This window comes from Takifugu rubripes, chromosome 11 (assembly GCF_901000725.2).
Source record: "Takifugu rubripes chromosome 11, fTakRub1.2, whole genome shotgun sequence".
Taxonomy (NCBI): Eukaryota; Metazoa; Chordata; class Actinopteri; order Tetraodontiformes; family Tetraodontidae; genus Takifugu; species Takifugu rubripes.
This window is the reverse complement of record NC_042295.1, coordinates 5657886-5681524: the sequence shown is the minus strand read 5'-3', so window position 1 is coordinate 5681524 and position 23639 is coordinate 5657886. Positions and strand designations below refer to the sequence as shown.

The 23639-nt window shown below is 41.3% G+C and overlaps 1 protein-coding gene and 1 long non-coding RNA gene across 8 annotated transcripts in view; one reads left to right on the top strand and one right to left on the bottom strand.

Annotated features, from left to right (window-relative positions):
* The window catches only part of LOC101064058 (sodium channel subunit beta-2), a 69934-nt gene extending 52109 nt beyond the window's left edge, over positions 1-17825 (bottom strand). For all 4 annotated transcript variants that reach the window (XR_003889991.1, XR_003889990.1, XM_029843732.1 and 1 more), the window contains exon 1: positions 17580-17825. Coding sequence is in view for 2 of the 4 variants with exons in the window: in XM_029843732.1 (XP_029699592.1) it covers positions 17580-17664 (85 nt within the window). In the remaining 2 variants the exon portion in view is untranslated. The remainder of the gene's footprint in view (positions 1-17579) is intronic.
* Positions 805-9959, top strand: LOC115251433 (uncharacterized). 4 transcript variants are annotated; one of them, XR_003889993.1, is made up of 4 exons: positions 805-1327; positions 7311-7433; positions 7739-7769; positions 9929-9959. It is a non-coding gene; the product is annotated as an uncharacterized lncRNA (long non-coding RNA). The 4 variants fall into 4 exon arrangements; XR_003889995.1 differs by lacking the exon at positions 9929-9959 and having other exon boundaries at positions 805-1172; positions 1245-1327; positions 7739-8051; XR_003889994.1 differs by lacking the exon at positions 9929-9959 and having other exon boundaries at positions 7311-7416; positions 7739-8051.
* Positions 17826-23639: the final 5814 nt, after the last annotated feature.

Genomic DNA, 23639 nt, shown 5'->3' with positions numbered 1-23639 from the left:
TGACTAAAGGGACCTTAAATTAAAGGGAGCCTAATATTTAAAATGTGGAAGCTAAAATTGCTGGTGAATGTGTAGAATCAGAGCCAGCCCCAGCCATTTGGGCAGCCTGGACAAAATTATAGTGTTGTGTCCCCTACCCCCATTAATAAGCTATTGCACAAAATATATTGATGAAACCAGTGCAGACATGATTGAATAAAAATCAAATGCACAAAAAAACTAACTATAATAGAAGGGAAACCTACAGTATATAATACATAATGTAGCATTGTTTTACAGCACACATGGGCAAATACTGCTCCACGTTATAAAAAGAAAGAAAGAAAGAAACAAGTGACAAAATTCAGTTTGATAGCAAGTTCACTTTACTTCACACTGAGATCGCAATGTCAATAAATATTCCCTTGCCCTATTTGTAAATGTCAATGAAAATGCTTTAAAATTAAAATGCAGTTTGAGCTGCTACAATTTCTTTCTGTCTTCGCTTGGTGTTTGTGTTTAGAATAATGCAGAGCAAGCCTACGGTGCCATATTATCCACTATTTAATTAATATTTAGTGCAAGTCCTGCATCTGCAAAATCTGGGCCACCTGCAGACACCTCAATCTCAATATTAGATGGTCTAAAGCACTAGCTCTAATTGTAAAGTCATCAATTGCCTGGGAAGGAAACCCGGGCTTTAATTGATTTTATTTTGATTGTGGTCTTAATATATCAATAAAATATCAATGAAATAGCTTGTGACATGATGGCAGGCAACTTCACTGAAAATTCCATTCAGTCACAAATGAGACATCATGTTGGCCCATATCAGCCAAGCAGTTAGGGACAGTATAAACATTAGCAAGTGTATTAGATAATTGTAATCAGGGGAAGCAGTCATGCTGAAAGTGTTAAACAAACATCGTAAAACTGGACAGCATAGTGGTGTTTATCAGCATAGTTAAGTTTATCTGCAGGAAGAATATGAACTTTGATCTCTCTATCTGGGAAAAAATGGAGAACAAGAACTGTGCCAGCATCCAATAGAACTGGAAGAAGAAGATGAGGTCATCCAATCAGAAGGCAACATTGGACTGGATTAGCATCAATAATTTCCCTATGTGTTTCTATAAAAGACTGGGTCAAGGGATAGTTAGGTTGTCAGACTGGCCCGGACCTCTGTAACATTTGTATCTTGAAATGGTTCTATTTGCTGAATACATTTTGAAATTGGAATTTTTCTTCTTAAAGTCTTCATTCAGAGAACACGCGGATCGGCAGTGACACATGTGAGAATATTGCGATCCAACAATATTTTCCAACTTCCACTAAGCTGGGAATCACGGTTGGTAACATTTGCTGATAATAAATTAGCAAAACATACTCTGTTATCCTCCAGTTTTAAAATAGTTTTAGCTAGTAGTCCACTTGCAGCATTTAACATTCTGCTCTCTCCTTGTCTGCTCCTAAGCTAGCTAGTAACACAATGTTACATATTAATTTTAGAGACCTAATTACCTCTGTGTTTTACCTGTTTTGCCTTGTCTTCTTCTGTCTCCTTCTTCACTGGCTGACTGCTGTGTGTCAGTGACTCCATTGAGCAGTCAACTACAACAACTAGCTTTAATATGCTTTACATAAGTAATACTTCTTTCTTGTAGTATTATTAGTAGGATGTTAGTATATTAGATACAAATCATCAATCACTCCATACACTGGTATGGAAATGTGTGGGCGTATTTGTGGTTTAGCAACACAAAAACCACAATGTAAAGCTTAACCTGGACAGGATCGACCCAATGAAAGAGACAGAACAATGTTACCAGCTGGTACTTATAGAGTCCTTTGTAACCAGAACAATGTGCCACCTGACTAGGATAACATGTCCTACTGCAGAGTACAGACAGAATGGGGGGTGGCTCTACAATTACAACAACTGTTATTTGAAAGTAGGATTTTATTGTTTATTACATCATGTCAATTATTCTCCGTAATGCTAACAACTTATTGAGATTCTTATCCACCTTTGTTTTTTTCATAATAGGTTTTGTAACAGTTACAAACCTGAAATATACTGAAGGCATTTTCAAAGAGTTAAATAGCATCCTTTTTAAATTAGTTAATACGTTGTTAAAGTAGCCCTTTATCATGCACAAGTAATGTGACAAATCACTGGATGCTATTGGTGGAAAAAAATTAACTAAAATTAAGGGGATTAATGCAAACCTGGAAAATGGAATTTTCAATATTCACTGATTATGTTTTATATAATCATTGCATTTTCAAATGATTATTATATTACATATTATTATTTTGTGTTAAATTTTTAGAATTAAATAAAAATTAATGAATTAATTAAATGGTATAATATCACCCTTATAAATTCTGTTTAGAAATGTAAACTGGAGCATGTAAACTTGTTTTAGGCTTACATCAAGAACCATTCTTTTCCTTTTCATTGTAACATGCTTCTGCATAGTTGCAGTGCCCTGACATCTCTCATCTCCCTCCATCTCTCTCTCTCTCTTTGTGTGAGAGAGAGAAGTGGGACGCTGCGCCATTCTCCTCTGCAGTCTGGTCTTTTTGGCTCTCTTCCAACTGCTGCTGCACCACTCCATTTGCTACAAACACACACAAACATACACACACAAACCTACACACATGCACGCGCACACACTCACTAACAAGCTTTGAATGTACTGCTCTGAAATCTGATAAAACGCCGCAGAACAGTGTTATGCACATTTGTAAACACAACTTCGACATGATTGGAAGTATGCTAATAACGCTAATGTCATTGCCACATATTGGCCTACATACATATATTATCTATGCATACACACCTATGATTACCCATACACAGTGAAGCAGTTGGGCATTGCTGACTCAGCAGGACTATGACATTAAGGCACTTACTGATGGATGAAATACTGTAGTGAAGCAGCCACTACTTCCTCCCTCTCCCTCTCCCTTTTCTTTTCTATCAGCTATTTCTCCCCATCCTCCCTTTTTCCCCTTTATATTTCCAGTGTTTACATCTCTGCTCTATGACTTCTCAAGGTCAAAGCAAAGAAGCAGGGTTACTGAAGACAGTACTAAAGTGTTAAGAGTTAAAATGTGAGTTGTTAAAAAATATTACAGCAAACAAAGCTGAAACAAATAATATTGACCTAAACGTAAAAACAGTGATGTTCAATAGAAATGTATAAAAGGATTTGATTGCTGCTTTGGAAGTGTGGTAGGAACAGTTGTCAAATGAGTATGAAAAATATGTTGAGTTAATTTAACAATTATAAACCAACACAACACAGTAATGCCAGAAAATAAATCATGCTGTGTTATTTCCTCTTTCTTTTTTTTTTTACAGCCATAGCTGCCCCCCCCCCAAAAAAGAAGAAAACCCCCAAAAACAATTCAATTAGTACAGAGAACTAGAAACAATTAAAAATAAAACTTTACACTTTAGTACATTGTAGTAAATTATTGTGGCATTACAATAATCAATTTACATTTATGATAAGAGTCTGGCATGTACTTCTGGCATGTATAAATGTTCAACACATTTGCAGGTCACATCATCGTCTCAGGGTCATCAGTCATGACTTAGTGTGTCTTACAGATTCAACAAAACAAAATATGTTACAAAATTAAAGGCTGGGAATATAATTACACAAATTACTATAACACATCAGTCACAGAGGGACTTAACTGAATACTCAGCAAAAAAAATTGAGAAAAGCGTGAGAGGAAAAGAAGATAAGCTGATAAAAATCAAATTCAAATAATGCAAATTCAAATAACAGCACAGAACAGAAGGAATAACTAGTGTACTTCTGACACAAGGGAAAACGAACAGAAACTTCTATACATGAGGGCCTGGAAAGACAACAAGGCTCATAGAAATAGAAGGATTGCAAGAAATTAGTTGCAAAACCACCAATCAATACTGTACACGACTATTAGGCGCACCTAAAACACTGAGATTTTCTCAAAAATTGACGGTGCGCCTTATAATATGGTGTGCCTTGTGTGTGGACTGAGTTCCAAAATCTGCTGTGCACCTTTGCTGGGTGCACTACGGTAAACGCTCCGCCAATCGATTATCGGCACACCTATGTGGAAGGATCCCCGAAAATGGCGCCGGTCAAGCGAGACGCGTATGAATGAGGCTTACTTTAAACTGCAGGCCATCGAATATGCGGCTGAAAATGGCAATCGAGCAATCTTAGTGTTTTCGCTTTATGAGGAGGCAGCATCTCTCCATACGCGCAAGGACAACTTTTGCGCAGCGGCTGCCCACGGATTACCAGGAGAGGGTGACCATCTTCCGCACCTACTGCCGCGACAAGATAACCGCGCCCAGCCACATCACCAACATGGATGAGATCCCTCTGACTTTTAACATCCCTTTGACCCACAAAGTGGAGAAAAAGGGACCAGCACGGTGGCGATACGCACAACGGGGCACAAGAAGTCACTGTGGTGAACCGTCGTTCACCGTGGTTCTTGGCTGCCACGGAAACGGACAGAGCGCTGGATGACGGAAGGCGAACACAAAGACTATGAGGCAGCGGTGGGCAAGTTATGCCACCATATGCGGGTGGATTGTAGACACATGGGCTATGATACCATCTTCATGTATTGCAAGAGCTTTCACAAAATCAACGCTGAACCGGAACCGGTCGGTGAGTCCGATTCAGATGATTAAGAAGAGGAATTCGGGATGTTGGACATTGAAATAGTGCAGCTGTTTAATTCAGATAAAGAAGAAGATAACTTTGACGGTTTTGTGGCGGAAGAATGAAAATTTTGTTCAATAAATGTGTCGAAACTCACTGTTTCACTTCCGTTGTCATTTTTTACTGTACGTTTCAGCATGCGCCCAATAATACGGTTCGCCTTCTGTATGTTTTAAATACAGAAATTCTACCCCCATTCTACTGCTAGAGACTCTGAGGACCACAAGTATACAAGCATTCTGAGAGCGGAGCGGTCTATTGGGCTGATAAGGTATCACTAGCTCCTCCAGGTAGGATGGAGCTAGGCCTCTGAGGACCTTATAGGTCAAAAGAAGGGTTTTACAAATTATTCTAAATTTAACGGGCAGCCAATGAAGCGACGCCATTACAGGAGTTATGTGATCTCTTTTGTCAATACCTGTCAGAACTCTGGCTGCAGCATTTTGGATCAACTGGAGGCTTCTTAAAGAGTTGTTTGGACACCCTGATAATAAAGAATTACAATTGTCCAGCCTGGAAGTAACAAAAGCATGAATTAACTTTTCAGCATCATGCCGCGTCAGCAGGGGGCCGATATACAACTACAAACAGAAGTGGCTTTTCTCCCTTCCAGTTCAGATGGGTGATGCCAAGAGTCAGGCTTTCAAATGAACTGGAGCCATATTTTGGTCTAGGATTAATTAATAACTTGGAGTGATAGATTGCTGCCACTCCCCCTCCTCGACCAGTAACACGAGGCATATGATGATTAAGATGGGTAGGAGGAGTAGATTCATTTAAGCTAACATACTCCTCCTCCTGAAGCCAGGTCTCATTAAGACAAAATAAATCAATGTGATGATTTGCTATCAGGTCGTGTACTAACAGGGATTTACACAAAAGAGATCTAATATTTAACAGTCCACAATTAATTGTGATATTAGTTTCTCCAACTTGTGCTTTAGTATGAATTTTAATAAGTTTATGGTGATTGACCGCTCCCCTGCTCTGTGGTTGGTGAACTTTTAACCGTGGAACAGAGACTACCTCTATAGTGTTAAATATATTATTGTTGGTGGATGAGGGTTCTGTGAAGCAGCAGAGAGGTGTGTAAGACTACAACTCTGCATCCTGGTCTGGACCCTGGATTGTCAGGTCACTTTGGGTCTAATAAAATTAGCCAAATTACTAGAAATGAGAGAGGCACCATCCCGTGTGGGATGGACACCGTCTCTCCTAATCAGACCAGGTTTTCCCCAAAAAGTGCTCCAATTGTCTATAAAGACCACCTGGTTTTCGGGGCACCACCGTGACAGCCAGCGACGAAGAGACGACATGCGGCTAAACATCTCATCGCTGGCCAGATTGGGGAGGGGACCAGAGAATGCTACGGAGTCCGACATCGTTTTTGCATAGTTGCACACCGACTCCAAGTTCATTTTGGTGACCTCCGACTGACGAAGCCGGGTGTCGCTGGCTCCGACGTGAATAATAACTTTACCAAATTTACGTTTACGTCTCTCCAGCAGCTGTAAATTTGCTTCTATGTTGCCCGCTCTGGCCCCCGGAATGCACTTGACTATGGTCGCTGGAGTCGGCTTCACGTAGCGCAAAACAGAGTCGCCAATTACCAGGGTCGGTTTCTCAGCGGGTGTGTCGCCGAGTGGGGAGCGTAGCTTCACCTAGCTTCTCCTGGCTACCTGACACAACTCCAGCTAACAACCAGGCCCCCCTGCTGTGGAACCAGCTCCCTGTCCAGGTATGGGAGGCTGACTCCATCTCTACTTTTAAGATTAGGCTTAAAACCTTCCTCTTTGAAAAAGCTTATTGTCACTAATTCTGTAATTCCAGTTACTATCCTAGACAGACAAATTATCATATTTAGGGGGTCGTCTAATCATTAGGTTAACATCTTAGTTATGCTGCTATAGGCCAAGGCTCCATGCTGCTATAGGCCAAGGGTCCAGAAACATGATCACCTGACAGGCCTCTGTCACCCCACTGGGAAATTGTCTCCTCTCCTCTCCTCCCCCTCTCCTCCTGATCACGTAGACTAGTGATTTTATTTCTTGTTTAGTTTTTCCTGCTCTCCCCCCCCCCCCTTCTGTATTCATCTACAGTTATCCCCGCCTTCAGAGCTGCATACTGACCTCCGACCCCGCTGACCCACTCAACCTGACCCTACCGGCAGCCTACTTTACTAAATATAATGTATTTCTGTATGTACTCTGTGGACTATGTGTGCTTATTCTCTCCTCTTCCTTTGCTCTCATCTCTCCTCCTCTCCTCTCCCCTCTCTCCTACATGAGCCTGGTCCTGCTCAAGGTTTCTTCCTGTTAAAGAGTTTTTCCTTGCCACTGTTGCTTGTTTGGGGTTGGGCCCTGGGATTCTGTAAAACGCCTAGAAGCAATTTTGATTGTAAAAAATGCTATATAAATAAATATTGATTGATTGATTGATTGATCGGGTGTAGTTATCTTGTTATATACTGTTTACCCCAGAAGACGGGGCCCTTTTTGACACAACCACTCCTGCACCAGTTTGTACTTGTGTGAGGGATTGTGTGCACATTAAAACGTTTTTTATTCTCTCAACTCTGTTCTCTATCAGAAAATTACAACATTTTGGCGACCAGGAAGGGACCCCGCTCAGCCGAGAGCACAACCGCATGCTGTAGCGGCCTCGAGACCCCCATGCCTGTCACCACAAATCGAAGGTAAAGGCATTTAGAAGGTAGGCACTTTCCTGTTTATTCGAAAAGTAGCGATAGGTGGGTGTTGTTAAATAGTAAAATTAAAGCAGCTGGAATCTGGGTTGTAGTCTCCTCTCCTCTCCATGTAGATCATATTCTTATGTAGTCCCCCCCCCCCCCCCGTATTCATCGACGGGTATCGCTGCCTTCATAGTTGTATGCTAACATACTGACCTCCAACCCCACTGATCCACTCAACTCTACCAGCAGCTTATTTTAATTAATACAATGTATTTATTTATATTTATATCTACCTGTCCTCCCCCTTCTTCTCTCTCTCTACCAGCTACAGCAGCTCTAGCAGCTACACACGAGAGGTATTGCGATCCAACAACTAGTGATGATATTTTTTGTGTAGTTTTTCTGCTTCTCTCTCCCTCCCCCCTGTCTACCCTGTATTCATCTACAGGTATTGCCGCCTTCAGAGCTGCATACTGACCTCTGACCCCACTGACCCCCTAAACTTGACTCCACCGGCAGCAGAATTTAGTTAATATAATGTATTTCTGTATGTATTCTCTGTGATCTATGTCTATTCTCTCCTCTACCTCACCTTTCCCCTACCTCTCCTCTCCTACCCCCTTCTCCTCTCTCTCTACCCGGCCGGCCATCAGCAGGAGGGTTCCCCCTATATGAGCCTGGTCCTGCTCAATGTTTCTTCCTGTTAAAGGAGAGTATTTCCTTGCCACTGTTGCTTGTTGGGGATCAGGCCCTGGGATTCTGTAAAGCACCTAGAAACAATTTTGATTTTAACAGACGTTATATAAATAAAGACTGATTGATTGATTGATTGATTGGATATGAGTAGAAAGGGTGTGGTGAATTGTTGAAGGTGAATTTGGGAGGTAGAACCAACGATGGGACCCTTGGTGTCTAGCCTTGGCACAACTAATCGTGGAGTGGCTATATAATGAATTTAACTTGTAAACGGGCATAATTAACTGTCGATTGTTGGTCCGTTGATTAGGTCGCAAAGTTAAATTGAACAAGCGAAGCTAACTGTACATTGTTGGTCCATTGGTTTCGTCAGAATTTATCTCATAAATGGGCATAATTAACTCTAGATTGTTGGTCCGTTGATTATGTCGCAAAGTTAAATTTAACAAGCAAAGCTAACTGTACATTATCCAAGGTAGTTTTCTCTGTCAACTGGACTGTGTTTCTTCTCTTTGAAGACGTTTCGCCTTTTATCCAGAAGGCTTCTTCAGTTCTGAACTCGATGGGGACTGAGCTTGAAAATATAGCCCCTGTGGACTATTGGCATGTTAAAGATCTGAGTGGTCACCTGAGAGTCGTTGGTGGGGTCGTTCATCTAGTTTCAGTTGAGGTGTCTCAACTTTGTCTGCTGGCTCACTTGGTGGTGAGTCACCAGGTCTCCTGGAATGGTGTGAACGTTTGGCTTGTTGTTGGAAGGAGTGGAGGACTGCATTGCACATGGGTAATAGGAAGTGCCTCAGCCCACCGCCTCTGTTTAAGGATGTTTTTTCCAATTTGACATGGATAGCTTTCCTTGACACCCCTCTCAAACCAGCGGTTTTCTCTGGCCAGTATCTGTACTTGGGTGTCCTCAAAGGAGTGCCCGCTTTCCATTAGGTGGAAGTGGACTGCTGAGTCCTGACCTGAAGAGGTGGCACGTCTGTGTTGTGCCATTCTTCTGTGGAGAGGTTGTTTGGTTCCCCAATGTACAGTTCCTTGCATTCCTCCTGGCACTATACAGCATAAACAAAATTACATTGTTTGTGTCTTAGTGTCTTGTCCTTCGGGTGTACCAGTCTCTGTCTGAGAGTGTTGCTTGGTTTGAACAGAACCGGTATGTCATGTTTCTGGAGGATTCTCTTAATCTTCTCAGAGACCCCGGACAGATAGGGGATCGAAACGCTGTGGCGTTTGTATCTCTCCTCCTCGTCTTTGCTGGGGTCGTTTTCTTGGTGAAGGCCCAGTCTGGGTAGCCTCGTGTTTTGAGAGCTGTCTTAATGTGGTCCTGTTCCTTCTTCCTGCCTTGGGATGTGGTGGGTATTTCTTTGGCCCAGTGTTGGAAGGTTTTGATTACTTCCAACTTGTGTTCCAGTGGGTGGTGAGAGTCAAACTGGAGGTACTGGTTAGTATGTGTAGGTTTTCTGTATACTTCGATGGTAAAGGCCAGACTGTTTCCTTTTACATCTTCCGGGGTGAATTTTACATGCTCATCTGTTTTGTTGAGGTGATTCGAGAACGCTTCCAATTCTTGTGTTCGAATTTTGACCCAGTGTCACAGCCCCTTTTCCCCAGTTCCCTCCTGTCCCAGTACTTTTCCACTGCCCTGCTCACACCACACCCTCTGATCACCACACCTGCTCTCAGTCACTGATCACCACACCTGCTCTCAGTCACTGATCACACACCTGCCCTCACTCATCAATCAGCTCACCTACCAGTGTATATATTCTCCAGCCTCACAGTCACTCAGTGCCAGATTGTTCTTCTGCTTTCATGCGAGACTTTCCAGCGTTGTTTCCCTGCCGGATTACCCGTTACCGACACTGCCTGTCTTCGTTCTGCCTGCCTTGCCTGTTCCCCGGACAACCTACCTGCTTTCTGCCCCTGACTACGACTTCTGCCTCTGCGTCTCTGGTTCCTGTCTGCTCACCTGGTTTAGACTTCTCCGCCCGGCCCCGACTTCGCTGCTGCTCGTCCCACTCCCCGAGCCTGCAACCCATAGACTTTGTGCGGGCCCAGAGCCTGAAGAACGGACTATTTCCTGTGTTTCCTTGTCTGCCTGAGTTCCTGTTTGCCCGTGTGTTAATAAAAGTCATTACTACGGTCCAGCTTTCCAGAGTGCTGCATTTGGGTCCAAACTGCACCCGTCACACCCAGGTGTCATCCACATATCTGAACCAGTGGCTTGGTGCAGTTCCTGTGAAAGATGTCAGGGCCTGGGATTCCACCTTCTTCAGGGGTAACTGAAAAATTCAGACCTTTAGCAAGCACTTCCTCTTCGGTTTGTGTAAGTTCCCTGCCTGATAAGTTTTTTTTTACCCATTTCTCCTGTTGTGCATCAGACAAGGATGTATCCTGTTTTTCTGTCATGGAGAAGGGGTTGGCTCCGTTGGGGTTGTGCTTTGCCAGTAGGGTGGTGAATTTTTCCTTGGTCCTGGTGTGTTGGGTGGCCTGAGTCCTGGAAACAAATTTGGCTACTTCTTCCATCACTTCAGAGGGGAACAGCAGGTATAGCTCCTCCCTTCTTTCATCTAACTTTACTTCCAGGGCATTTATGGTAAAATGGATTTGTCTGTTCATTGAGTAAACGTTTTTCCGCCGTGTGAAGAATTACATGGGTTCTGTGTCCTTTTACCGTTGATCTGATGCGGCAGGTGGGAGTAATCATGATGACCTGGATGATTGAGAATCTACACAGACATCTAACTGTACATTGTTGGTCCATTGGCTTCATCAGAATTTAACTTGTAAATGGGCATAATTAACTGTAGATTGTTGGTCCATTGATTATGTCGAACGTCTGTACTAAATTGGTAAATAATGCTTATAAAATAGGTGCACCCAAACAAAATTTACATTTGGACATGATGAAGCGTCAATTGGCAAGGCCGCCTGAAAATGATTAAAAAAAACAAAACAAAAAAAAGATACGGAGAAGCAACAGTAGGTATTTTGGAAGGAATCTGAAGTGAGGTTTAGGGGTTTGGATGAGACATGAACCATGATGCAGTTGTTGAAAATAATTGTGGAGCAGAAAAGTGTGAAAGAAGACAGGGAAAGTGAACAGAAAAGTTGCAGCATGTTTAGAAAACGGAAACTGAAAAGTGAAATGAGAAAAGCAGATCTGTTAAAATGCCAAGCACAGGCACTTAGAGATCTCCAAATGACACAACGTGCAGTGGAGAAATAGCGGGAAGAAGACAAAGAACAAATGGAGCAGTAGGTCTCTCGAGACCAGCACTGCCAGCCACCACCAGATGGCTTCTTATCAACAAATCATAAAATAGGTGACTCCTTTACCCAGTAATCACGGTAGGGACAATACAGCTAGTGTAGTGAAAAAGGGTAACAGGCATAAGGCGGTAGAGGCACAATGTGTGAATGTAATGTTTAACCTTTGAGCTATATTTAGACCTTCACAGTTAATGATTATGCAGACAAAACTTACTAGCCATTGTCACTGTTCGAGCACCTGCTATATGTATACGTGTCACTGCTTAAATGTATGCTTTAAGATGGAAAGTCCGGGGAAGTTGTTAGAGGGTTAATGGAAAGTATGGGAGTAGCCAAAGCATGGTCTGTGGAGTTTGTTTAAAAAAACCATGTAAGGTACACCTGACTTCTGATAAGTAAGGAAAAAGGTACCTAACGGTGGAAAATGAGTAAAAATAGCTAATCAGAAGGAGGAGCCCGGGGCGGGGTAGCCCCAGGCTCCAAATAGTATAAAAGAAGGACAATTCTTGTCAGTATTCAGACTTAGCCCGGGCTACTTCTCATGCATGGTGATTTGTGGATCAACAATAAACCATCGTTTGGACCGTGAACCAGCTGACCCTGACTCATCATTCGACTTTGTTGTGGTATCCCCGCACTTCAATTCATTGGCACTGGCATAGGTATATTTGACTTAATGAAAGCATAAGTTTGAGTGTTTTAGCGTAGGGGAAAATCCACTACACTAGAGGGAGGGATCACAGACTTTGAGGAGGCAACTGTTCCTCCCCTTCCTCCCCCACCAACTGAGCCTGTTAGAGCAACAGCACCCCTCCTTTTAAGAGCACAAACCCATTCATTAGTCAAACAAACCCCACTACTAGTAATGTGAAGTGGATTAGACAACACATGGTGGATGAGATGTTTAGTTCAAACAAAGAAAAAGATGATTTGCAACAACAAACAAAAGACATACAATGAGAGATGGAACAATTGGGAAAAAAAAAACAAAAAAAAAACTAACCACCAAAGACAGGTACAACAAGAAAGTGAATAATCTATTCCATCAGCGGAGGATGATGATGACAAGCCTCAGACATAAGCAACGGACGTGCGACAGGTCACACATTCCCACACTTCCGGTGATCCAGAGGTACGTAAGCGAACCACATGAACACATAAACAAGTCCCAAATTTGCAGCTCCCTTTGGTGGGACAACCTGCAACAGCACATTTGAATAACATTTTTGTATCTTTGAGAACTGTGTTTCCAGTAAGTACTACGGCGCTCACAGCCTTTTCGCATCTATGGACTGGTGATCCTAACATCACACCTGAAGTGTGGATGCACGCATGACAAGAAAAGTGGATTGGCATCACTAGTGAGGCACCCGAGAACAACACAACAGCTCTAGAATTGTTAAAAGGTAAGATGATGGATGGTGTTCCACCGTCAGTAAAGCAGCAGATGTTAGCTGATTGGACTCAGACTGAGACAGAGGATGTCTTTACATCCCCCAGTCACCCAGAATTCACATTTTACAAAGTCCAAACTAGCACCTTGGTAGTCTTAGCACATCAGCAGCTTCAAATACATCGCGGTGCGGAGGACAATAACGATCCAGAAGCTGAGGCAGCCCTGGATGAGCTGCCGAGTTCCTTGTAGGTGTCACACCAGGCAAATGGGGGTCTACTCTCGGTAAGTCCAGTTTCCTTTGCCATTGACCTTTCTACTTTGTCAATCATACACAATATCCAATTTGGTTTGAAGCCTTAGATGGCATCAGAGACACCTTAGAAGGCCTCTTACAGGCTGGTGTCGTCTTTCCTACTACATCACCATGGAACATGCCCATTCTGCCAATCCAGAAAGCAGATGGCAAAACTTACTTACAGAATGGCACATGACCTCAGAGCACTTAATGCACTGTTCAAAGAGCCGCCTATGACATGCCCAATCTGTCTACTGCACTGTCTAATTTGACTCCACATCAAACATGGTTTACAGTCATTGATTTGGCCAATGCTTTTTTCTGCCTGCCATTAGATGAAAGGCTCCAACCTATTTTTGCAATCACACTTCAAGGTCGACAGTACACTTATTCTAGGATGCCACAGGGCCTTTCTCCAACACCTGGCATCTTCAACATCATTCTGAAAACCTTGCTGCAGGGGTCTTCTCTGCCTGAAGGCACAATATTGGTCCAATAAGTAGATGACCTTTTGATTGCATCACATAGAAGAGAGGATTGTCAGCCCGCCTCCATCAGTCTCTTGACCTATCTTAACACTATTGGCTTTTGTGTTAAGAAATCTAAAATCCAACTGGTACGACAACAAGTGCAATTTCTGGGAACAGTTCTTTCTAGAGAAGGTTCTGAACTCACAGCCTCACAGCAAAAGACTACTCTGACACATAAACAACCTTATACTGTAAAAGAGATGTAGGCCTTCCTGGGTCTGAATTTTTCCAGACATTACATTCTTATCTGAAAGAGCACATTCTCTGAGAGTCACTCCCAAACAAGTTGGTCTGAACTGCCCTAATGCTGCCTTAACTGGGCAGAGGTAGCCAGACAAGATTTTGATGACATTAAAACTATTTTGTCCAATACTGAAGCACTAGCAAGACCTAATTATGCACTCCCTCTCTATATGGATGCTAGTGTAGCTGACACAGGCCTGACAGCTAACGCTTGTCTGTATCAGCAACAACAGGGGGAGAGACATGTGTTAGGGTACTACAGCATAATATTGGATCCCATTGAAGACAGAGCACCACCATGCACTCAAATTATAGCAGCAAAATTGATTAAGAAACTGAGCTTATAGTACAGAAACACCAACTCATTATAAACACGGACCATGCAGTAACTGCATTTACAGAGTGCTCAGCATTCAGCATCACATCTGGAAGAGGAAAAAACACTATTAAGACACTGACACAGCCACACATCTCTTATTGCAACAACAGAGTAAACATGGCAGACAACATGAGCATGACACGTGAAGAAAACCAACATGATTGCATTGAAAGAACACTAGAAGTGATGAAGGCAAGAACAGATACAGAGACAAAACCTCTGCCTGACTCAATGAAACCAATGAACCTGTACATAGATAGCAGTTATCACAGAAACACAGTGGGTTAATGAATTAGTGGCAGTATTTGCTGTGCTAAAACTCATGGCAAGTGATGAGGTAAGTCCACCGTCATTGGAAAACAGCTGCAGGTATAGCCCCTAAACATGAGGATCTGCTTAGGAGCTTCCTCACAGCCCTAGGAGGCCCACACAAATTGGCAGTAATTAAAATTCAAGCCCACACAAAAGATGGGGCAATACAATCTCGAGGCAATGCAGAAGCAGTCTTGGTGGCAAATGTTGGGATTGATGGAATGAAAAGATTATTTAAAACATTTTGGCATCCAAGTTTGGCCAAGGAAATTGATTGCATTGCTGATAAGTGCAAAATCTGCACCAAAGATCATGCCAAAACAGGAATCAATCTCATTCCAGAAATGTTCCCACTAGCCACTACAAGTGGATAATAAATGATAATAGATTTCACAGACATGGGAGAACAGGCAAAGGGTAAACGGTATTTACTAGTAATGGTAGATAGTTACTCTGGATGGCCCGAGGCTTAATCCTACCGCAAAGGAGGATGCCAACTCAGTGATAAAGGCTCTGCTCAACTATTATATTCCACAGCATGGATTCCCCAAAAGAATTTGGTCAGATAGTTAGTGTTATTAGTCTGTTTGCATTTGCCATTCATCCGGACACCCACCAGGCCGGCCTAGAATTATATGTCCTCTTTCAGAGGCAAACAGAATTGTAGGGATATTCCTCTACTAAATCTTTATTGTCTTTGTGTGTAACTAAGTAGTCATGCGTCTCTCCCTAAAAGGAGATGTTAGTAATACGATCTGATTTGTATATTTATATTTGTATATCATCCAGTGGACGTAGTTATCTTGTTAAATACTGTTTACCCCAAAAGACGGGACCTTCTTGACACAACCACTGCTCCATGAGTTTGTACTTGTGTGAGGGACTGTGTGCAAATTAAAACGTTTTTTATTCTCTCAACTCTGGACCACGAGTGAGTTTTCGCAATAAGAAAATTACAACACCGTCACTTTAAAAGCATGACCTATCGGTTGTTTCATCTCTGTCAGCAGCTTCATCGGATGTTATGTTAGGATTGTATGGTCTTTCATACTATATTGTTTATACATATATGTTATATGGCGACCCAGAGATCGAGGACCCACATGACTACATCCCTTGATCTTCAAAGAACAAAAGTCAAGGAGCCTTTGATTGCCAAGCAACATCTGTCCGGTGTTTAGCCACATCATAGTCACAGCTGCATATTACTATATATATATATAGTAATATGCAGCTGTGACTATGATGTGGCTAAATTAGTGGCAGTATATAGTAATATATATATATATATATATATATATATATATATATATATATATATATATATATATATATATATATATATATATATATATAGTAATATGCAGCTGTGACTATGATGTGGCCAAATTATATATAAATTATATATATATAATTCTTCCAATTATGTCGCAAGCTTGACTGACATGGCTTTGCCATGTAACGGTACTTCATTTTGAATCATACGGTAGTGGACTGTCTAAAGAATAGAAGACAGAAGTAGAGTTTGAGGACTTTATTGGGCAACAAATCAGGTTTGCCCCACTTATGTGGAAAATTAAATCTGGTTTTGAAAGTAATGAAATGAATTGGACATTTGATTACTTGTGACCAGTAATTCTGGGTTGGGAGTGTGGTGATCTGTCATGCTTTTGTGAACTTATGCTTAAACCTTTGCCAGCTGAGAAAGAGTGAGGGTACTAGAGTGTTAAAATCTTCAAAAATCTCAGAAAGGTTTCACTGTCAAGTTCATGTACAGGCAGATTCATATCAAAATAACAACAACAACAACAATGATTCAACATTATGTTGAAGTAACAAAACATTTTGGGAATAAAACAAAAACCTTCCGCTGCAACAGAAAGACACCCTAAACCTATGCAAAATGAACCACCAGTCAACAGAGCTGACTTAAACAGAGCAATATGGGAACCAAAATTGTTAGTTTAGTCACGTTGAGAAATTGTCCTTGCAATTTTCACAAGCTGCAGAAAGTGTTAAACTTTAACCACAGGTACTTATGTCATAAATTTAACTTGAATTCAGTCAGAATATATTGTCATCCTATTGAAATAATGGCCTAAGTCATTTTCTGATAAAAAAAAATGATGTACAACAACCCAGCAAAGAAGGGCTGGACAAGTGAGGAGAAAGGCATGTCTTTTCAGCATCTGATTTGTTCAATTTAGGTTGGGGCTATTTACGGTTTGAGTTTGCATTATGGAATTACAGGACAGTTAATGGTGAGGTTTCAAAAAATTGCCAAAACTGCATTTTAAAAATAGGTTAATTTCAATAAAAACCCCAGCAAAAACGACATGGAGAGCTGAGGAAAGGGACTGCCTCCTGACCAATTTGATTTGCCTGACATTTGTTTAATTTAACCCTGGGTAATTTCAGTTTTGAGTTGACACTATGGAATGAAAGTACAGTTTAAATCAGGTTTAAAGTTGCCCGAGATACACTAGAATGTTAGAAAAATTGGCCGAAGTTACTTTCATATTCTTTAATGTATAACTGACACACAGTGCATGTCAGCAGTCATCCACTTTGAAAGCCTTTTTGATTGAAATTATTAATAAATATTGCATGCTCTGTATTTTTCGCGTTTTCTCAAGAACTTGAAAAATTACTTGGGCTATTGTTTTAATAAGGTGACAATACAAAATATATGTCGGCCTATGTCTTAAAAGAGATCGTTACAGTAAATCGGTATTCCTCTGCTCTGAGTGAAAACAACACGTTGAAATAGAAACTGCAGCTTCAGCACCGAGAATAGTAAGCCCGTGATTTATTTTAAGGATTTAATGACAAATCATGTGATCCCTTAATGTATGTTGTCAATTCAGGCTAAAAATAAGACGCGCCGTTGAGCCACGCCTTTAAAAGACTGCCGATTACATTGCATTCGCCAATGTAAATTCTGCTTTTATATTAATTAATAATAATGCGTGTGTGATCTTGTGTCCCATCGGCCTGTTGATCAGAAAATCTGCAGCGAATTGTTTTTTCTTGGATTCTTACCGGAGATCGACATGAGAAGCAGAGGCAATAAGAGCGGCCGTGCTGCGGTTATCTTTGGGCCACAGTTCTGCGCGGGGGAACGCATCTTGTCTCGGTCCAACCAAAACGAAACACGACAAAATCAATAGGATAGGCTTAGTTCTACAGAGAAGACAAAGACGTCTTTCAAAATATGATCTGTTTCTTTAAAGAGCACGACGTGGACGGCAGTGGTAGTACTATTACGCTGGTTGGTCTCCCGGTTGATGGACTGGTGATGGAGGAGGAGGGAGGGCGTGAGGGGAGGTCTGCTTTGATAAAATTAATTTGAGTCACAGATCGATTCACAAGCAACGATAAATGATGTAACAGAAGAAAGAGGGAAACATAACTGACTAACCAGCACGTGTTTTGCGTGTTTATATTCTGTATTTTCCACATTATTACAAAGGAACAGTGTCTGAAAAGATTGATGACAATCCCGAAGTTGTGCATAGGAAAAAGGCTGCTGCAATATCGTACAAAAAAATAAAAATGCCAATCACTTTTCAACCCATCTTTGTGGCAAACAACTATACACAAGGCAGAAAGGCTGTACGCCACTTCCCGGTGGCCACTCGCGGTACTGCAGATAATCACATGGGCCCTCAAAATGGATTTTTCCAATAGGCTTACATCGAAAAAGAGATGTCTCTCAAAGTGTTGATAGTACCTCTGGAGCTACAAACGTGAACAATTCTTGATCAGTTGCTACTCTACTTCTTGAACTATATTTTTAGTTCATGGATTTTTCACTTTTGAATAAACTTCCAAAGCTCAGAAAACGTGTTTAATTTTGCATCAAGATGTAAAAAGTATCCAAAAGGTTATAGTTAGACATTGTTTGTCTGTGTGTGTATTTCATGAGCAAAGTAGTATAAAACAGTAAAAGACTAAAGATCAGAGGAAAATGTGTAACCCTGATTACCTTAGTGCAGGAGTGCCCAATACGTCGATCGCGATCGACCGAAGGTACTGTGGGTCGATCGAATGCTTTTTCTGACAGAGGGGTCACTGCACATGCGCACATAATGGCACGTTCTAGCAAGCTAGTGAGTTAGCCTCCAATTTATTTCTTCTGAACTTAAGGATATAAAAATGAGTGGGGGAGCTGGACCAAGTAAAAAGCCAAAAACGTACCATTTCCATACAGAATGGGAGGTGGACTTTTTTCCCCCACTATGTCGCTTTCAAAATGCGTTTGCCTCATCTGCCAGTCTGTCATCGCTATACCGAAAAAGGGAAATGTGGAACGGCATTTTCGGGCTGTTCATAAAAGCTACGATACTAACTTCCCGCCAAAATGCGATCTGAGAAGGAGAATGGCGAAGGAACTAAAATCCCAGTTGTCCGAACACCAGTCATTTTTCTCACAGCTGACTTCAAAAGCAAAGGCAGCCACCAAAGCTTTGTTCCAGGTCAGTAACTTAATCATTAAGAACAAGCAGCTAATGTCCAGACTATGCATCCCTGGCTGATTCCATTCAGTGCAAGTCTTCAGGGTAAGGTAATGACAAAAAATGCACAGATTTGTATTGAGCAATATGGATTCATGTAGTTATGCGAGTTAAACCAACATATATGGATCATATAAAGAATTCTCAATATATTTATGAATAAATGTGTTACGGACAGTCAAGGAGGCCAGGACCCAGATGCAGAGTAAAAGAAAATGGTTCTTTATTGATAACAAAAATGCAAGGCGAAGCAGTTCACGGAACGAAGGAATTAATCAAAGTAGCAACAGAAACTCTAGCAAAGTGACAACGAAAACTAATAATCACCACAAAGGGGAAAAAACCGTCGAGAAAAGTTCAAACGAAAAGCAGTGACGAGGCACTGGTACAACTCACAACACTGGAAGTAGGCACGGGATAGCGCGAGGCGAAAACTGGAGATCTCAGAGGGTTGGAGCTAGACGCTGCAGCAAAGACAACAATCCGGCACCGGAGGCAAAGAGAGGAGAGCTTAAGTAGCCGCCGAGTTAAGGTAACGAGCTGCAGGTGCGTCAGCGGCTCAGCGCTCCCCAGGGATCAGCCCGCCCCTGACTGCCGCTCCTGCAGATGGGGGAGGAGGGGAGAAACCCGAGTCATGACCAGGAGCCGAACCACAACAAAATGTATGTTTTGCAAATTTATAGTAGGTAGATCTTTTTGACCTGGTCATCAACAGAAAATATGAGAAGGCTAACAGATTCCAGGAGGCATGATAAATTCAGCTGGGGAAAATGGCAAACAACCCATAAGTCTAAGTTGCACTGTTGAGCATTCATCATCAAAGCTAAAGCAATCTGGAGCACTTCTGGTCCAGAGGTGCTGCAATGGACCCTCCCACAGTCAATGAAGTAAATCAGACTCATGTCCAGGTGATTTTAATGTGAACAACAATATAAACTATCTATTTGGTATAGGTTCATCAATGGAAACTGTTCTCATCAATAAAAAGACATTCTGAGGATATTCCTTTCTTCCTCACATTCCTTCAATCATCACAATGACAGTTATTACAACACGGTTATTACAAACAATCGATAGGTGTTTACTTTAGTGCACAGGGATTCTTTTTTCAGAGGTGTTGCTACCCAGCTAGCCAGAGCATCACCATGACTGGACCACCATCTCGCCCTCACCTCTGTTGCCGTGGTAACTGTTATTACATCTGGGATGTCCTGCTTCCTCCTTTTTCACTATCATCCCAGTTTGACTGCAGAGACATATTGTGTGTGTCTTCTGTGTGTGTCTGTGTGTGTGTTCATTTAGTTCAGTAAATTAAAATCTTTTTTTACCAACACACAAACCCAGAAAATTGAGATGTAATGTCCTGTAGTTTCCATGGTTACATCTTTGGAAGGGAAATGGGGTGACTAAAATATTACATAGACTGTTTATAAAATAATAAACAGTCCATGTAATGTTTTATTTAAAATACATTTCATATTATTTATTGCCTTACCTTTTCCTGGAAATAAAATCTGTATGCCCATCCTTCTACAGCAGCCAAAATAGCCTGTGCGTTCACAGTGCCCCTTGTCTTTGAGGTACAGTACTGTGCCTCAGCATGCTTTTTTTTTTAACTATTGTTGTCCAGTAAATATGCTAAAACTGCTATCAAATACAATCCAGATTATGCAAAGTCAAGGGTTATAAAAGTGTCTGCAGATAATGACATGATTAACCTACAGAGAAACAGCAAGAGACATGTGCCAATTACATACTTCAACCAAATTTGTAAAGGATTTTGCAGTCCATGGTGAGGTAGGGTGAGTTGGCGCCTCTCGACGTCCTTATATATACTGTATATTTGAACTGAAAATGTGCAAATCAGCTAATTTTTCCTTTAAATGACATTGAAGTGTAAAAATTCAATTTATATTACAAAGCAATGAACAAATAATTACATCCTTTACTTTTTTTTTCTCATTTATCCTACACGCTACCACGCTACCCTGATTTATATTCATATACATACATGTGTATCGAGAGTGGATGGGGGAAAAGACCCTACAGACACTTTTCTTGAGGGGGCTATCTGATTCAATAAAAGAAGAGTTGGCGGTAAAGAACGATACTCAGTCTATGGAATAATTTATTCATTAATTAATTTTCTTAGCCATATGATTTGACAACCATGGAGAGAGAGTGGGGGACAAACTTTGGCGAACGGAACATGCTCCCCAACAGCAGATCAACACAATCTACAATTTACTTTCCTGCATCTTTCCACAAGAGGCTGCCACCATCCAACAGCTCCAAACCCTCATCTGCACACCTGAAAACAAAGGGCTATAGAGGAGTGGTTCATGCAGAATGCTTGTTTGGTAGAAAATAACAGACCCTGCAAGACAACTGAAGAGACACATGCATGTTGTAAACTATTTGAATAACTATAGAATGTTCCTGAATGCTGAGATAAAACACTGTAATAGAATACTACGAGGTCATCTGCTATCTCCCGTAGAGGGAGGTTTTCATCAGACGGTTAAAAAAAACTCAGCGGTAGCTTCGCTCAACTTTCAGACGGTGCCAGTGTGCAAATGTGACTTGTCTCCATGCTGCAACAGAATAAACGTTTGTAATCAGATGCTTCCTGTGTAAAATTTGTTAACAGATAATTCATCTGATATGTTCCAACTCATTTCAACAACAGCCCATGCATTTGGGAATATGTGGTTGACTCAAACAGAGCATCACCATCAGATTAACATTGGCGAAGGTGGTCCGATACATCAGTCACTTCACTTCCTTGCTTTCTGTCCTCACTGGCCATAAACACAGCCTCATCAGCTAATGGAGGGGTGCTGGTGAGCTGAACCTCTTCCACCCCCACTCAGACAAGTTACCTATTAATGCATTAGAAGACTGTGGCAAAAACCTCATAAACTCTGAACTGTGTTCTCAGGCAAAGCTTCCTATCTTTAGCTAGACCAAAGAATGTGTTTGCATTAGAAAGACTTCTGCTTTCCTTGGACAACTACTGTACTTCTACAATCCCTGCGATCACCTAGAATAAATTCCACTCTGCAGCATTCCCTCTAGTTAATTTGCTGGTTAAAGCTGCACAACCCACATATAGACTGTAAAATGTCATGTATCTTTAATTGTAGCATGTTCTGTCTTGGATGTCCTCAAATCTCCTTCCGAGGTCATGGTGTTTGTTCCTAAACATCTGCGGTATAGATTAGATCACATGATCGCTCAAGATCGTGTTTCCTTAAGTTCTAGCCTCTTTGTTATGAATCTTGGAGTAACTGTTGACCAAGATCTGTCCTTTAACTTACACATTAAAACAGTCGCTAGAGGGGACTTTTTTCATTTGAGAAATATTGCAAAGATTAGGAAATTATTGACCCACCATGATGCTGAAAAGTCAGTCCAGAAATTATTACTTCCAGGCTGGACTATTGTAATTCATTATTATCAGGATGTCCTCCAGCTGATCCAAAATGCTGCAGCTAACTTTCTGAAAGGTATTGACCAAAGAAATCATATAACTCCTGTACTGGCCTCTCTTTATTGGCTGCCTATCAAATTTAGAATAATATTTAGTCAGAGGCCTAGCTCCATCCTACCTGGAGGAGCTAATGACATCTTATAATCCCAATAGACTGCTCTCTTCTCAGAATGCTGTTTTTGCTTGTGGCCACCAGAATCTCTTCCCTGGGAGCTTCTCTCACTTGTCTCCTCCATGATGGCATCCATAATGAAACAGCTTCTCTGATCCATTTCTGAAAATTAATCACCCCCTTCACAGTCATCATGACTGACTTACAAAGATTAAACACAGGTCTGCTTGTGGTAACACAAGATACTGTAGCTTTGTGCTTGAAAATTTTAGAAAAATGACAATACAATATATCCAGGATGATGTTAGGGCCATGGGTAGAGCCAGTATCTCTGTACAAACCACAATCTTTATCATAAGTCTCTGGGGCAAAGAGACTCTCCACGCTGGTGGGGACAAACTGGTGACTAGGAGGTAAAGCGCTTGAAGAATGTTCCTGTAGGAGCCTAAATACTATTTCAGTTACCGTATTGGCCCGAATATAAGGCGGTGTTTTTTGCATTGAAATAAGACTGAAAAAGTGGGAGTCGTCTAACATTCGCGGTCTAGACATTATACCCATTCGCAATGCTAGATGGCGCCAGATATCTTTAAAGCGAATGCTGAACTTAACTCCCCAGGCCAAAGCGAACCCCTGTCACGAAGAAGAAAAATAAAAATAGCGGTAGCACAAAGAAGAAAAATAAAAAAATAGCGGTAAGAAAGAAAAAAGAAAATAAGAGAAGAGATAGCAGAAAATAGAGAAACGTAGCAACAATCTGGAGAAAAGTGGGTCGAAGATATAATCATTTGTTTCAGAAGTACTGTAATTATTTTCTGTATAAAAATTAAATTTGGTGTTCAAAAAGTCTTTTTTCAAACTTGAGTCTTGAAAAAGAGGGGGTCATCTTATAATCAGGGTCGTCTTATATTCGGGCCAATACGGTAATTAATGTTTAAATAATTTCATTTTGTCATGCTAAAATAAGTCCATCCATCCAT